The 17312-nt window shown below is 32.4% G+C and overlaps 1 protein-coding gene across 1 annotated transcript in view; it reads left to right on the plus strand.

Annotated features, from left to right (window-relative positions):
• Positions 1-231: 231 nt before the first annotated feature.
• Positions 232-17312, plus strand: part of DNAH8 (dynein axonemal heavy chain 8) — a gene marked incomplete at both ends in the record, with an annotated part of 40537 nt that continues 23456 nt past the window's right edge. The window contains 15 exons of the mRNA XM_010163651.2: positions 232-364; positions 1153-1388; positions 4572-4694; positions 5732-5827; positions 6423-6485; positions 7643-7743; positions 8743-8880; positions 11812-12052; positions 13063-13262; positions 13616-13769; positions 13873-14036; positions 14183-14285; positions 14890-14994; positions 15294-15455; positions 17081-17305. Coding sequence (XP_010161953.2) covers positions 232-364; positions 1153-1388; positions 4572-4694; positions 5732-5827; positions 6423-6485; positions 7643-7743; positions 8743-8880; positions 11812-12052; positions 13063-13262; positions 13616-13769; positions 13873-14036; positions 14183-14285; positions 14890-14994; positions 15294-15455; positions 17081-17305 — 2244 coding nt within the window. The remainder of the gene's footprint in view (positions 365-1152; positions 1389-4571; positions 4695-5731; positions 5828-6422; positions 6486-7642; positions 7744-8742; positions 8881-11811; positions 12053-13062; positions 13263-13615; positions 13770-13872; positions 14037-14182; positions 14286-14889; positions 14995-15293; positions 15456-17080; positions 17306-17312) is intronic.

The raw sequence follows: 17312 nt of genomic DNA on the forward strand, positions 1-17312 counted from the left end.
CTTTTGTACCCCTGATTTTCTTTCTGCATGAGAAGACAGAAGCTGTGCACTTTGACTAGAGTTAATTTCAGGATCTTGGTGGTTTGTTATGCCTAGCTTTCTTTCAGTGAATAAGTAAAATTGTCTAACTGCTGACTGCATATCCTCATCCAGTTCCTGGATGCAACTTATTAATGAAATGACTCTGGAGGCAATTAATTCACTCTGGTTGTTTATTATTCTGTGACCCAGAGTGATAAGAAGCAGTATATCCAGAAGAATATGGATTTTGTTGATGGTCACACTACTCCCTCATCTGTGACCACTGCATCAGAGGGAGACAATTCCTCTAGGTTCAGGACCAAGGATATTAAATATTTTTATGGTATGAGGAAGCAAGTATTTTTCTTGGACTCAATTTACGTCTGGGAATTATTTATTATCATTTACATTTTCTAGGCTTCTGGACAGAGTACAGTACTTTTCTTGAATTACTGCTGGCCTTCAGGAGTCAGATTTTTAATGTTAATATCCACGTTATTAAAGGAGAAACCATATCTGCTTTAAAATTTGTTTTGTGAGCAGAAGGGTTCTATGCTGTTAGTGTCTTTCAGTTTCTTTCACCAGAGTACAAAATGTTGCCTATTAAAATCCTAATTTATTCTGTTAAGTTAGAGTGCCAATGATTGTCTTTTCTTTCTCTTCAGTGTTGGTTTGTGTTTATATATTAACTGCATATGATATGATGTGACATCTTACAGTTTTAGTTGTGATGTGTTCCAAATTGCAATATTGAAATCCCAAGATACCATTTCCTCAACAGATATAAACCATTTAAATATCACTGATCTTTATGCATTTTGTTAATATATATCAAGAAGCTGCATTAATAAGTAGGCATTTTTCTTCTTTATTCATCTTCTCTATGTATTCTATTGGATAAGCTTACCAATATGTTTTACAGATATCATACTATACAATGAAACAACAGAAATATGTTTAAGTATAATTGAAATTGTTTTGAAACTTTTAAAATGCAGTAATTATTACCTGTCTGTTTTTCCTAATTGCTGTTAAAGAACCATATGTGATGATGTGGGGGTTTTTTTACAGAAAAAAGATGAAGATGTAGATTGAATAGTTTTTAATTATTTTATTTTTTAAAAAAATCAGAACCATTGAAAATAGCTTTAGCAATTGAAGCCAAAGCTTGGAAGATGCTTCTCTGTCGGTATTTAAATGAGGAATATAAAAAGAAAATGATGGACATGATGTCATTCATAAATGAATATTTAAAGAAATTATCTCGACCTCTGTGTGACTTAGACGACGTCAGATTTGCAATGGAAGCTCTATCTGTCATACGTGATAATAAAATACAAATGGATATGACTCTGGGACCTATTGAAGTAAGATTACTTTTAATTTTTTATCTTGATTAAAATGATACTTTATTAAAGGAGTGATAAGATAAACTGAGAACCCAAACAATGAGTTTACTGACCTGAAGGATCTAGGCTGAAGATGGGAAACAAAGTAATATTTCTGTTGTTATTTTTATTATAAATTATCAAACAATTTTAGATACTTTGCTAGATACTGTATGAATGCAGGACAGAAAAAAATATTCTTGCTCAAATAAATTATAATATAAATGCAATCTAGGGGACAACATGCAGGAATAAGCAGATGAGAGCACAAGAGAAAGGAGCAATAGTCTCCCTTTTGCTGTTTGCTTTTCTCTTAGCCTTAATCCTCTCTAATGTTACTGTGTCTATAAGCAAACATCTTGATAACCTAAACCCTTTAAATATAACCAGAATATATTAATGGAGCCATACATCATTGTATGCTGTCAGAAACTTGCAGCATTCTTTTATTTTTCCATATAAGAAAGAACCTAAAAGAAGCTCATCGAGTTTTATATATACTTGGTATTTATTATCCCATTCTGAAACAATCATCTTAATAGAACACATTTGTTTTACATTTCCACCTTTTGGACAAGAAATTGTATTGCTTTATAACAATATTTTCTTTCTTGAAGACTCTTCTATTAATATGATGCTAGAATGGACTTCCAGTGGATTGTCATCACTTTTGCTAGTTTTCTGTTAAGAAAGTAGGTTTTGTCTTAGCAGTTTCTGCTAAGTGGTTTGTAAGCCAGGAATGGTACAGAGATTATTTGAAGGCAAATATAACCAGTTCCGTGATCTAAAAGAGGTAGAGGTTAAACAAGTAAAGGAAGAACCTGAACAATAATTTCAACATTTAAAGTAATATTCAGACCTACTAAATGTTATTTCTTAGACTGACTGCCTTCAGGCTGAAGATATGGATGTGATAATTATACTTGTAGATGTTAAATAAAACAAGTAAGAGGAACAGAGTTCAGCACTGTCTATTTGCTATGTTTTACCTGTGTAGGAAATGATGCAAAATTTGTAAATAAATAAATAAATAAAAGGTATAAAAACATATGGCACTTTGAGATTAATATTAGGATAAAGGTTATTTCCCAAACCACTTATATTCTATATATCTTGCAATTATTTGCTCCCTTTTTATATTAACGTAATGAGTTCTGTCAATATCAGTAGGACTAGTCATGTTAACAAGTCAGTCTTAGATCTTTTCTTCATGAGCTTTTCTTAAATAATGAAATAATATAGAGCTGATGAAACCAATAAGTGAATATAGAACAATGGCAACTGATCAGTAATTTCAATGTTTTGTCTTATTTTCTTGATGGATTTAAATAGAACTTTATTGATGGGTTGATTAGCCATTATATTTCTTACTAGAACATGGTTGAAGGAAAGAGAGCTTGATATAAGGAAAGGTAGAACAGGAAGGGGTTTGAACATAGTCACTGTGGATTTATCAAGGGAAAATCATGACTGACCAACTTGGTAACATTCTATGATAAGGTGACTAGTGAACAAGGGGAGACTAGTGGATATTGTTTATCATAATGGTAGCAAGGCTTTTGACACTGACTCCCACAATGTCCTCACTGACAAACTGATGAAGTATGGACTAGATGAGTGGACAGTGAGTTGGATTTAAAACTGTCAGGCTCAAAGGATTGTGATGAGCAGCACAAAATCTAGTTAGAGACCAATAAGTAGTGGTGTACCCTAGGGGTCCATACTGGACCCAGTACTGTGTACCTGGAGGACTGGGCAGAGTGCACCCTCAGCAAGTTTCTAGATGGCACAAAACTGGGAGGAGTGGCTGACACACCAGATGATTATGCTGCCTTTCAGAGGGACCTTGATGGAGAAATAGTCTGACAGGAACCTCATGAAATTCAACAAAGGGAGATGCCTAGTCCTGCTCCAGGATAACCCTAGGTACTACCAGTGCAGGTTGGATAGAAAGAAGCTTTGCAGAAAAAGAACTGAGTTTCTTGGTGTACACCAGGTTGAACATAAGCCAGCAAAGTGCCCTTGCAGCAAAGAATGTTAAGGGTATCCTGGGCTGTGGTAGGAGTTGTGTTGCCAGCAGGTGGAGGGAGATGATCCCTTCTACTCTGAGGGGAAGGAAGGAAGAGAGAACCAGACTCTTCTCAGTAGCAACCAGTAGCATGACGAGAGGCAATGGCCACAAATTGAAATACAGTAAATTCCATTTAAACCTAAGAAAAAATTACTGTAAGGATGTTCAAAAACTGGAACAGATTGCCCAGAGGGGCTGTGGACTCTCCATCCTTGAAGATATTCAAAACGTGACTGACATGGTCCTGGGCACCTAGATTTAGGTAACCCTGAACTTAACAGAGGGGGATTGGACTAGGCAATCTCCAAAGGCCCCTTGCAACCTCAATGGGTCAGTCTGCACCTTTCTCAGAAGTTGAACAGGAGGGAATTCCAAGGGTAGATATCTCCATGGAATAGACAACTGCGTTTATCAAACATCATAAACTGCACAGAATACCAGTCTGTAGGCCAAAGGAGTAGCTAAAGTAATGCAATGCTGTTTGTCTTCATTAGCAAAACTTTTACCTACCTGTTAGGAAACTATAAAATATGAAAATTATCTTATTTTTAAATAATGCTATGTGTGTAGGAGGAGGACAGTAAAGCAGAGGATATGCAAACAAATTGCAAATAAGAACAAGTGATAAGAAAAGTTAATTCTGTAATATACATATGCAGGCATTTGATAGTTTGTCAAACATAGTAATAAACATTTTAGAGATTATATAGCAAAACACTTAAAAACATGTAGTTTAGTGTGCATAATTATTCATAGTTAGAAAAAAATAATCAAAATCTACATTCAGGTGGAATGTATATCAGCGGAATAAAAATACCATTGAGATGTTAAAATTTTATATATTTTTAATATTAAATTTATTGTGTTTGTATATTTTTTCTAGTATTTAATCAAAGAAATCTTTAAAGAAATATTTTTTGCTGTTGTTCCCTAGTTCTATTCATCATCCTTATTTAAAAAAAAATAAATCAATATTTTATGCTTAAATTACATGAACAGATTTTCTTTGACACATTTCTTACAGATTTGATCTATGTTCCTGCATATTAACTTAAAATGCATCGTTCCTAAGGTTTTGTTTTTTCATCTAGGAAGCCTATGCTATTTTAAATACATTTGAAATTGAGGTTACAAAAGAGGAATCAGAAGGAGTTGATACACTCAGATATTCTTTTAATAAATTACAGACCAAAGCTGTAAGTATACAAAACTATGTTATTTTCTATTTGTCTTTGTGTGCTTTTTTCAGAGTATATATGACAGTGCGGAATTGTCACTCCACTCTGTCTTCTCACTCTTGGCCTCAATTGCACTAGTGTCTGTACCTTTGATTAGTATGTTCATTTTCTGATTTTATTTTTATAGAGCTCTTTAATATTTAAATACTATTGTAGCTTTTAGATACATGCTTAAAACCTGCAAGAAAATGAGAAATTTATTATTTCTCTCTTTGCTCTTAGTGCTGTCCTTCATTTCCAGCTTTTGTGTCATTCTTGTCTGATCAGGAAGATTACTACCCTTAGATCACCTGTTTTTAAGAAGTGTGTACTCTTCCAGTGCCCTTACCCCTAAGAGGTGATTGCACATTGACCTTTATTGCTTAGGACAACCTTATATCTCTCAAAAGCTTAATGTTTATTGAATATTTTCCTGAAGTGTAGGAGATTGAGTGGAAATATATAGATATTTTGTTGGAACAATTAAGTTAGATCCTGTCCCACAGATTAATCAATATGGAAAGGACTCAAGAGTGTATTTTACGTTTGCATTTCATGCAGCTCTTGGTTCTTTTTTCTCGAGCTTTTGAATAAAGGATAAGAAAGCTGTTTAAGAGAAGGCTGAGCCATACATGAGGAAGAGGACCCTAACGTGTTGGGTTTTGAGAGATTTTTTTGGAGGGAAGGAAGGAAGAAAAGAAGAGAATAGGATCCTTTTTTCCTTCTTTTCTGTGTCTTTTTGTTTCCCCCATCCCCTTGTAATGGAACATATTCACTTAAAGGTGGAGGGGAAATTTTGTTATAGTTTTGGGTTTTTGGGGTTTTTTTCTTTCCACTTTTCATCTCAAAAATTTAACATACTGCACCATTAAAAAAAAAATCTATTTAGCTTCAGATAATTAATCTTCTTTCAGAATTCTAATACTTTTAATTTATCATTTTGGTTTATGTATAACTCAAACATCTGTTCCTGATTTTTAAAGAAATAACTTTGATTTTAATCTTTTGTATGTCAGACCAGAGTTCAAGATGAGTTGGTTCAAGTTCAGCCCAAATTTAAGAGTAATTTGCTAGAATCTGTTGCAGTTTTTCAGGAGGATGTGTCAAACTTTGAAATGTCGTATGAAACGGTAAATGAATTTAGTAGTTACCTGTAAGACCTGTGCTTAGATTTTCAATATTTTTGGTTTGCTGCAGTTGGATGCCAGAATTTTATTCTACTGAGCTATGGAGTGTTTGATGGCATGGTTGCTAAGCAGTCATCATTGTAGATCAAACTTTTAAGTATGAAGAAATAACAGTGCACACAACTCTGTAAGGAGAGAAAAGAATCCCTGGTGGTACAACTTGCCATGAAATCTTAATTTAGAAATTAATTTAGAAATTGTAGCTCATGTTGTTGCATCTTTGCTCACACATCAACATTAAAAAAGACGGTCTCAGGCCAATCACTGAGTATTTTATTTTCAGCAAAAGAATAAAATATGGAAAATGAAAGTCTAGTCCTATTCAGTTTAATTAAGCTAAAGAATTTTCAATTTAATAAAAAATATATTTTCTTAGATTTACCATTGTAACTACTGCATTACTAAGATACATAATTTGACTGGATTTTGACTACCGAAAAAATATGTATTTTGTGGTGACCTGTAAATATAAATATACAGTAGCCTTTAGTCACTTTGAGAATTAAGATTCAATTTTTATTAACTGCTTGTTTGAAAGGAAGGACCTATGGTTCCAAGTATTCCACCTCAGGAAGCCAGTAATAGGCTACAGATCTTTCAGGTAAGAAAATAAACTGTTGAGTCTCCAAATAATTAAAATTAGATCTGCTATTTTTTTATCAAAACAAGTTTAGAAAAAGACGTATTTACAATCTTTGGTAAATGTGTCTTGGTGGATATTCTGTATAGTATTATGTTACCTATGGTTTCTATCAGGCAATGTTTTCCTTAATGCAAAAGAATTGATTGATTGACTGATGTGTAACCTTGCTTCACTCTGCGTTTTGTGAGCAGAAATTATAGGCTTGAAGTAATAAAAGGAGTAGAAGAGGGAAGAGTCAAGTATGGCAACTTGATAATGACTGAAAAGAAGCCAGGTTACATATCAGTCACATGAACCAATCTTTTAATCTTTTAAAGATCACATTTTCCATGTATAAATTGTCTTTAAACTTGGTATTTGTTTGTTATCAACCTTATTTCTTGGGTCTATAACCAGTTTTTAATCTATTTTTAATCCTTCTTCCTTTCTCTGCAAGTTATAGTAACTGAAGACTTTTTAACAGGGCTTCTGTCAGTCTATTTCATATTGTATAGACTATGTAAACAGGAAATTCAAAGTTTGTGAAAAGCACCTGTAAGTAGCTAACAGGTGTTTAAACCTCCTGGTGCATTTAATATGTACTGAAAAATGAGTGATTTTGGTTGAATTTGCTGTATTTTTTGTTTTGCCAAGAGAATGCTTTGTACTTATGAATAGTAACTGCCAAAGTAATTCTTTGTTACATTTTCCTGTGGTAATCATGCCATTTGGACAGCAGTTACACTTTTAAAGTAATTGTATTTTTTGGCACTCTTCAGTGTTTTTTTCATGGTGTGTATTGTACCATCTGATGCAAGGTTTTCTGTTTATTTGTTTTTGTTTTTAATGAAGTGGAATTCTTTTCACATCCCATTTTTACAAAATGCTTCTTTAAATTATTACTTCTTATATAAATTTTCACTATTTGAATTCAACATATGGATTTGAGTATTACGTTACATGAGAACTGTTCAAAATTTTAGATAAAAATATTTTCAGATATTTAAATATGCTTCTAAGAATTATTTTAAGACAAGTTTAGGAGTGTTTAATGTTTTATTATTAGACAATTTTAAATTAAAACTTATATTATAAGCATATTTTCATTTTGTCTGTATGAATCCTAATTTTATCAGGCTAACTTTGATGAGCTGTGGAGAAAGTTTATCACATACTCATCTGGTGAACAGTTGTTTGGATTGCCTGTTACGGACTATGAAGTTTTGCATAAAGTCAGGTAACTGTGGAAATACAGCTGTCTTAGGTGTTTATTAAGTATGTTAGAAATGCTTAGGGTACACCAAAGAGGGAAACATTACAATATGGAAGCTTTTACATTGCCTTAAATTAAATGAAAAAAAATAAAAAATTAAAATTTTAGAGATCTAATGAATTTGCCAATAAAAAATCATTGTGTTTATTTATAAGGATAGCAGAACCATACCAGATTATTTTACTACATGTGAATACTATATAAAGGAGTAGAATACCATGGCCTAGCAATGTGTGTATATATACATATATATATATAATGTATATATCTATGTGTGTGTATATATATATGTATGTGTGTGTGTATATATGTATACACACACACACACTTTTATGTAAGTAGATGAGGAAATATAGTATTATGTATTAAGATATGGTACAAAGCAAACAAGGAAAAGGCAAGGAAAGGTCAGTGTGTCATCATATATGAAAAATATAACTAGATCTTTTATGGAGGTCTAATTTTTTTGAGCAGCTGTAGAAATGAGAGTCGGATTCTTAAGTTTCTGCACCAGCCATTTCAATGGTTCGATGATGATTCACACTGGATGAGGATCTGATCCTTTCTGGCCGTTTTTAAGATCAGTGTTTTAGTGCAGATTAAGAGAGTGCTTCCAAAGTAAATTTACTTATTGTCCCCACTTGCCATGCTCTGCTTTGCATTGTAGAGCCAGCTCAGGGTATATAAGCTAGATTCCTTTTGGATGTATGGAAGTTTTATAGAACTAGAACAAAGCAAAACTTCCCCCAGATATGTTTAGTGTGGATATCAAGTCCTTAGTACCACCTCTCTGTTCTTTTTTCTGGATTTTATTAATGAAGTGTTCTTTTATACATTAAGAAACATAATCTAATTTATATACCTTAATTTTTTATAGTAATAATACAAATACTATGTACTTAACTATTGTAAGTTATCCAAATAGCCGATTGAAATTATCAGTATGATTATTTTTTTCCCCAGGAAGGAGTTAGGCTTGCTTCAGAAATTGTATGGATTATACGATAATGTAATAAACAAAATCAATGGTTATTATGAGATACTTTGGACAGATGTAGATATCGAAAAAATTAATGCTGAACTTCTGGATTTTCAAAACAGGTATGTTCATAATATGAATTGTAACTAATGTTAAATACATTAAGATTTATGTGACTTCAGTAAAGCTATCTGATATATTTAAATATAAAACTTCTATGAATAAGACTTACCATAAAGTATAGGATTCTTCAGGGAAGGGTGGAATAACACGATATTTTTAGGTAACCAGCCTTTTGTCTGTAGTTTTGATAATTGAAGGGCATACAATCAGTTGAAGAGTCAATCTCCTTAGCTAAACCAACCAAGAGGTTAGGAGAGCTAAAAGTGTATTTGTAAATGGTAAGTTCTTCAACTAGGAGAATTAGCCCATTGATTTTAAGTCCTGAATACAAGAAAAAGATTTCTGAGTCTTTTAGAATATTTTATCTTTTTTTTAAAAGCATTTTTGCCATTTCAAATGCATTAACAATGCTGACTGTCTTAAATAGTATGGGTTTGTAAAGAGTTATAAATATTGCAGTAATGCTGAAAGCTTAAAAAACTTTTAACACTATTGAGAGGATTAGATGTGATTAGTTTGATTCAGACGTATTTTCTAACCTTTTAATGTAACTCTATTTTTAATATTTCAAAAGTACAGATATTATTTTGGAAAGAAATATATAGACTAGGACAAGGATTGTTTTACAACAGAATCACTGCATCATTGAATGCAGCCCCCAGCTCTCCTGCTACTTAATAGAGTTCTGTTATAAGCTTGGCAAGCTGTATCCTAAAACAACTCCAGCTTTCTTGGCACTTTCTTTGCACCCCTGGTCCTCCTATTAGAACTGTATGATGAACGGTTGTACTTTTGCTGGTACTTGGGATTTTTGAGTTTATCTACACTACAGTTATAGAGCAGTGTGGGCCTATTAAAACAGCTTTAAATCGATCTTAGATAATGTTGAAGTCTAATTGCTGAAATACAGAGTTTCACAAGAGCTAAATTATGTTACTCTCTGAAATTGACATTTGTTCAAGGTAGTTCAAGTAGAAGTGTATAAAAGGGCAATGACTTTTGTAACTGCAATGAAGAGAAAAACTTTCAGTATAAATAGTTCTTAGGCTGTTAAGTACTCATCCCATCTATTTGCCCATCATTTCCTTCTGTTCTCCATTTTGTCAATATATCTTACCTCTTGGCATTACTTTGGCAGTTTTTCATGGCTTATCACACTGATGGGTTCAGGTAACCCCAAAATAGTAGCATAACCTTCCTAAACCAGGGGGAGAGGTTCTGTACTACAGAATGTGGAATTTTTTACTTTTTCTTGTTGTTGTTATTGGCTTCTAGTCCAGGGTGTTGTAGTAGTCTACTAAATATATATATTTTCCTGAAAGTTAACTAATATATCAAATATGTCATTATAAGGAAAAAATTGGTAAGTGAAGAATTTCTGTAGTTTTGAAACTATACTTTTGACAAACAGACTTGAAGGCTGGGTCTAAATCTGCATTATTTCTGAATTTCTAAGTGGGAAAAGTTAACCAGAGACTAATAAACTTTGAAGGAAATATGTGCCAAAGAGTATTTTTCTTTCCCAAATTTGAAGTTACACATGCTGACAGAATTTCAGGGATTAAGAGTCTCTGAAAGAAGCACGGTGTTGATGAACACCTAATTGGCAGTATTTTGTCTTTGTGCAAAATGGTATCCACTGGTTCACAAGATTCAATAAGGATAACAGGGCTCCCAGCTCTGGAACCTGCAACATGTCATTCAAAATCTGCCTCTCTGCTGTATCTGATATCTGTGTCCCAAATTACTGAACTTGACATTAACTCTTTATTATTAAATGAAAAGAATGGATACAAACAGAGAAATTTATAAAATTCACGTTTTTCCTGGTTTTCTAAGGAAAAAGGTGATATGTGATGTAAGTCTCTGACCATTTCTGTGCTCCTCGTTTTCAGCATTCTTGAATACTTTTTTTTTTTTTTTTTAAATCTATTGGCCTGTTTCAACTTTCAATAAGGCAGATTACTCACGAAATAAAATTAAGTGCCTATGAGTTATATAGAAGTCCAAAACCAGATACAAAATGCTTTTTCCTCTCAAGGAAAGGCAGGCAGCTATTAAATCTTCTGTTTGACAACAACCAGGAAGCTAGTCAATGTAAATGTACTCATAACCAGCATAACTTTAAACCAGACACAGACTGCTGTATTGTATCTGATTACAGAAAATATGAAATTATATCAGTGGGAGTTAGAGACATCAGTGACAAAGGATATAAAACCAAGGGAAATATGATACAGACTTTATTACTTTTCCTCCTAAGGACGTAATTTATCATTTACGTTTTAGAACATTCCTGTAATGGGTCAATTGCTTAGTTCTTAGTGTGTAGGCTCTGGAAAAGTGTGGTAAAAGAGGTGAATATTCATTTAACTGTTTTACTGGGGTTTTCCACATTCGTTGTATATAGTTTTCATTTTCTTAGTGAATAGTTTCAGGACCACTAACCAAAAGTAGAGGAGAAGGAGGTCATAGCTTTCTAATTTTCACATCTGTCTCTGAAGTGGTATGATAATATGTGCCGTGTGTATTACTGATACTGTAAGTTGAAGTAGATATTATGTTTGTACAAAGATTAGGTATATGGAATTGAACTAATTTTACTTTGTATTTTTGTTTGCCAATAAAGAGTTTGTGATGATAAGCAGCAGATAAGCTATGTTTTAATGCAAACTGCGATATTTCTGTTTATTTGCAAGAACGTAAAATTGGTTAAAACTGTTAAATATTGTTATTTGTTAGTAGGATATTTGCATTATTAGTTTTTCCTAAAAATATAGACTAATTGACACAAATTGGAATTTTACATAGAAAGTGGTGACCTCAGTACAAACTTCTTCCTATCTCCTTGTCTGTTTTTAAAATGTTTAAACAATTCCCATTTTGACAAAAGAGGCATTTACTACTATATCAGTTTAACTCAACTGCAGGTGCCGTAGACTACCTAAAGGACTTCATCACTGGCAAGCATTTTTAGATCTCAAGAAAAAAATTGATGATTTTAGTGAGTCTTGTCCTTTGTTGGAAATGATGACTGACAAAGCAATGAAGCAAAGACACTGGAATCGTATTGCTGAAACAACAGGTCATCAGTTTGATATAGAATCTGATTCCTTTTGCCTTCAAAACATCATGGAAGCACCAATTCTTAAATATAAAGATGATATTGAGGTAGGTACATAAGTTTTTTTCCCTCCTTGTTCATTTTATGTTGTCAGTAAAAGTAGTATGATTACTTATAAAATGATCACATTTAAAAAAATGTTTTTTATTTCATTAAAGTCCTTGGCTCTCAATCAGACCATACTAGTTTCAAATAGTTTATATTTTATTTAGATGTTCTTATCTATATGAACAAAAGCAGAAGTAGCAGCTGGAATCTTTGCACACTTATTTCTAGATAATGTCTTCACATTCTTCCTGGCCCTATTTTCTGTTATTTTTTTAGCCCTTTTTGAACAGGGAAAAAAAACCAAACAAAACTTCAAATGGTCATGGTCACCTAATTTTTTAACTCTGCAGTTGCTTTACAGATTTGTAAATAAATCAGAAACTTTAGAAGAAGCCTTCATGCTTATTAATATTTAATATGAATATTTTTCTAGATCTTTATGGCTTTTTCTGAAGCATACAACTTTGAAAGATCCCCCACATAACCTGAAAAAACTCCCAATGGAGTTTGCAAGTTTTATAGAGTACATATGTGTGCAAAAGCTATTGTTAGTTTTATACTTGATTTATATGGAAGCATTCCAAGGTGATCTGCTTAATTTTTAATTATGCTCTGATTTGAATAGAATGTTGGACTTGATGACCTTTCTAACCTAAACTGTTCTTATTTGAAATATGGTAAGATTGAGAACTCATCTGATTATGAGTTTACATCATTACCCTAAACCGTATCAAAATGATGATTCAGAAATCTTGTTACACAGAAATAATGAAATATGAAGCCACAGAAATGGTATATCCGGGCATTTCCAAGTGTGCATTTTTCAGTTATCCATATATGTCATTTGAGTGAGTAAAATTCGTACTGTGATCTCTGCATGTGTGACACATTTCTGTACTATTTTATAAAATTTTATATATTGTTTTTAAATATTCTATTACTAGATGTGTAATATTAGGAAAGGTTTTGTTTATGAAGATGATTCTAAAAAATGGTTCTCTCTTTGCAGGATATATGCATATCTGCTACAAAGGAAAAAGATATAGAAGCCAAACTATCTCAAATAACTGAAATTTGGGGAAGCCAAGTTCTGAGCTTTTCATCATTCAAAGGGCGAGGAGAACTACTGTTAAAGGGAACTGAATTATCAGAAATTATAACGTTGATGGAGGACAGTTTAATGGTTCTTGGCTCTTTACTGAGCAATAGGTACTTTTAAATTGATTGTGTATGGTATTTTCAGAAACACACTGAGATAGCAACTGTGCTATTATTAGGCTAAATCAGCAGTAAATTTGAATTGAATATTGTTTTTTTTAATGGAAACAAATGTTACAAATTCTAATTAAAAACTTCTTGAAGTGGTAGACTTTTTTGTATTAGTAGCAAACTATTGTCTCAATGTATTTGAACATAATCAAGCTGGTAGAAACTTTCCACGATACTCTTCTTGCTCTAATCGAAACAAGTTTTGTTTGGGTTTTTTTACCATTGTAATTATTAATTTTGTAATAGCTTTTTTTTAGAATTAAATAATTTCTGCTTCTCATCCTTTTTTTTAGATACAATACACCATTTAAAAAGGAAATTCAGAGTTGGGTTTATAAACTAAGCAGCTCTACAGACATAATTGAAGAATGGCTGGTTGTGCAGAACCTCTGGATTTATCTTGAAGCTGTTTTTGTAGGGGGAGATATCGCAAAACAGTTACCTCAGGTAAACTTTACAATGCTTGCCTTTATTGTTTATTAAAAGCTATCTGTGTAATAATTTCCAACAGATTATGCTGTGAAAGTACTTTGGTTTTTGCTATATATAGGAAGCAAAGCGTTTCCAGAATATTGACAAATCGTGGATAAGAATAATGCAACGAGCTCATGAAACCCCAAATGTGATTAATTGCTGTGTTGGAGATGAGACTATGGAGCAACTACTCCCTCATTTACATGAACAGTTGGAAGTATGTCAGAAATCACTTACAGGGTATGAATTGTTTGATTTTTAATGCATTATTATTTTGCAAATACTTTATATGAAATATTAATAGTATTTAAGTCTTACTTTCACTCTTATGTAGAAGAAATTTAAGAGCTGAAATATTCTAATTAAAATCTTGTTCAATTTTAAAGGTACTTAGAGAAGAAAAGACTACTGTTTCCAAGATTCTTTTTTGTTTCTGATCCTGTCCTTCTTGAAATTCTTGGACAAGCAAGTGATTCTCATACAATTCAGGTACAACCTTAGTGATTTTTTTCTGCTTATTGAAAAAAAAAAAAGAACAGACTATGGAAAAGTGTTTCATAAATTAAAATATTACCATTTTCTTCTTATAAACTTTGAGAAAAATTTTCATTTCTTGCTCTTTAGTCATTAGCAAAATATGAAATGGATATCTGTAATTTAAATCTTCAGAATTGAGATCACTAGAATATGATCCCATCAAGTGATTTGCTAGTGGTTCCTTTCACAACTAAACTGACACAAGGGACCTTGTGAGACTTTCCTGCTTTGCATATTGCAAAATTCATCTACCTAGTCTGGATTGTTGCTAAAGATTTATAGTTCAACTACTCTAGATTGTTACTGAGGGTTGATTGAGATAAGACAGCTGATCTCACACAATGGCTGATCTATGTTCTGCTAGATCACTACTGGAAACTGTAAAAAACCAACAAATGGAGATAAAACCCTACACAGCCATTTCTGTAATTATTACCTACATTAAATTAATCTGTAGGTTCAGATGCACCTTTGCAGGATAACCTTACTTGAGATTTTTATTTTGTTTGTTATTGTTATATATTTACATTGAATGACTTCTGAATTATCCTTACAGCCACATCTGCTTTCCATATCTGACAATATAAATGAAGTAGAATTTCACCAAAAGGATTATGATCGCATACTGGCAGTTATATCAAGAGAAGGAGAAAAAATTCCAGTAATTATGTGATTTTTTTTTTTTCCCCCAGAAATGTTCTTAATAGATAAATCATTCTACTGTTGAACATATCTATATATCTATATCTATATCTATCTATATATATATATATATAAATGAATTACTATTAATTACAAGTTAACAGAAGTATAATATGTCTTCATTAAATAAATTTCTGGTATGTTTATTGAAATTAAATTTGTAGTTGTCTTGAATAGAATTTTAGTAACTAACATTCTTGAACAGACGTTTGGTAATTATGCTCTATTTTTTACCCTTTACTTTTATTAATTTTTCAGTTGGACACTCCAGTGATTGCAAAAGGACCAGTAGAACTTTGGTTGCAGGACTTATTGCATGTGCAGCAGATTTCATTGCATGGCATAATTAGGACAGCATATTACCAAATTAGTGACCCAGGATATCAGTTACTGGATTTTCTTAATCACTTCCCAGCACAGGTCAGATTATAGGATGTGGATTTGTCTGTGCAGTCTGGGTTGTGTGTGGGGGGAAGTGGGATGGGAAGCATACAGGATTACCTCTGTGAGGAAGTTTTCATAGAGGAAACAAGCATATGACTCTACTCAGTAGAAGGCAATCCTTAATGACTTCAATTTTGCTACCCTATATATAGCAAAATATTTTTCTTGCAATCTTTAGAATTACTTTTTTCTTCTCTTGGAGAATATAAAGCAGATCTTATATTTTCTGTAATGGATATGGAACCCCTTTCAGATACAAATAAAATTTCATGTGCAGATGGATTTCTTTCTCATAGTTTAAGATTGCAAGAGCTATGATTATGATTATTTATGTAATAATTTACAAGATTTACCTCATAGTTCATATATTTGTCACTATGATAATGCAGTTCTAGTAGAAGCCAATCTTGAAGGATTCTAGTTTGCTTAGAGACTCCTTCATCTTACTGATAATTCATAAATTTCATTAATAAGTAATGAACTATTTCCCATTTGTATGAATTCTGACTCTCTAATTTGCTAATCAGTACAGTGCTGGGTTTAATTTTTTTTAATAGAAATTCTGCAAATATTAAAACTGACCAATACATTGTTAGTTTTTTAACACATTCTGTATACTTAAATACTTAATAGAATTATCTTAAAGCTCTATATGTGACATAATTATGTGTTATCTCAGCAGTATTTATTTTAAAAAGTCTACTACTTTTCTTTAAACACCTAAGGACTGTCTGTCTTGTTTGCATGCCAGACATTTTGAAGTGGTTTTATTACCATCTGCAAAGACCTTCTTTCCCATGTCTTGCTAATCCAAATGTTTTTATGTTCAAATAATTATTTACATTAGAAGAGAGGGGAGGGAAGAAGAAAATTGTCTTTGGCCAAGAAATTTAAAGTGAGGTATTATCTGTAACCATGAACTCACTACAAGTATAGGGAGATAGAAAAATAGAAAGAATGGATGAGTCAAATTTTTAGGCCTTGGTGCTTTGTGAATGTAGAAATGTGTGGGGAAAATGGTATTGATACAGTTCTCATCTATCCTGTTTTGTCATGGGTGTACCTGATATTGTAAATCAAAATCAGTCTGAGACTGTAGATTACACGCAACATCCTATAACTCTCTAGATTTATTTGGAAGCAAAATAACTTCTAGCTCAATGTGCTCTAGGCTATACTCCAGTCATGCCAGAATGTTAGAAAGATAGCAGTCTATCCCATGTTCAGTAACAAAGCACAGCATTTTATTTTTTATGTTCTTTGATTAGCTATGAATTGTCAATGGGAAATTTTCAGGACTTCTCACAAGTTAAGACATGTTTGTGATACTGGAGTATACTAAGAGATTGAAAGTGAAACTGAAAATCATCCTTAATTTGTGTGTATCTTAGTCTGTGATGAATTCTCATTAAAGTTTTAAAATACTTTCTCAGAAGTTTCCTGTAACACAGCAGAGCCAATGAAATCAGGCACAGTGCTGGATGTAGTGATAATCTGGGATTCTCTACACCATAATTTATTGTTTCTCTTACACTTTACGCTTCTAGAATAAGTCTAGTGTTCAACAAGTGATTCTTTTGTATCACACACTAAATTTGTAGGTTGGATTACTGGGAATTCAAATGTTGTGGACACGTGATTCAGAAGAAGCTCTACAGAATGCTAAAGAGGACAGAAAAATCATGCAAGTAACCAATGGGAGATTTCTGGAGATTCTGAATATGTTGATTAGCCAGACTACACATGATCTTTCCAAGTTTGACAGAGTGAAATTTGAAACACTTATAACCATTCATGTTCATCAGCGTGATATTTTTGATGATCTGGTAAAGT

This window comes from Antrostomus carolinensis, unplaced genomic scaffold, assembly GCF_000700745.2.
Source record: "Antrostomus carolinensis isolate BGI_N321 unplaced genomic scaffold, ASM70074v2 scaffold22212, whole genome shotgun sequence".
Lineage (NCBI taxonomy): Eukaryota > Metazoa > Chordata > Aves > Caprimulgiformes > Caprimulgidae > Antrostomus > Antrostomus carolinensis.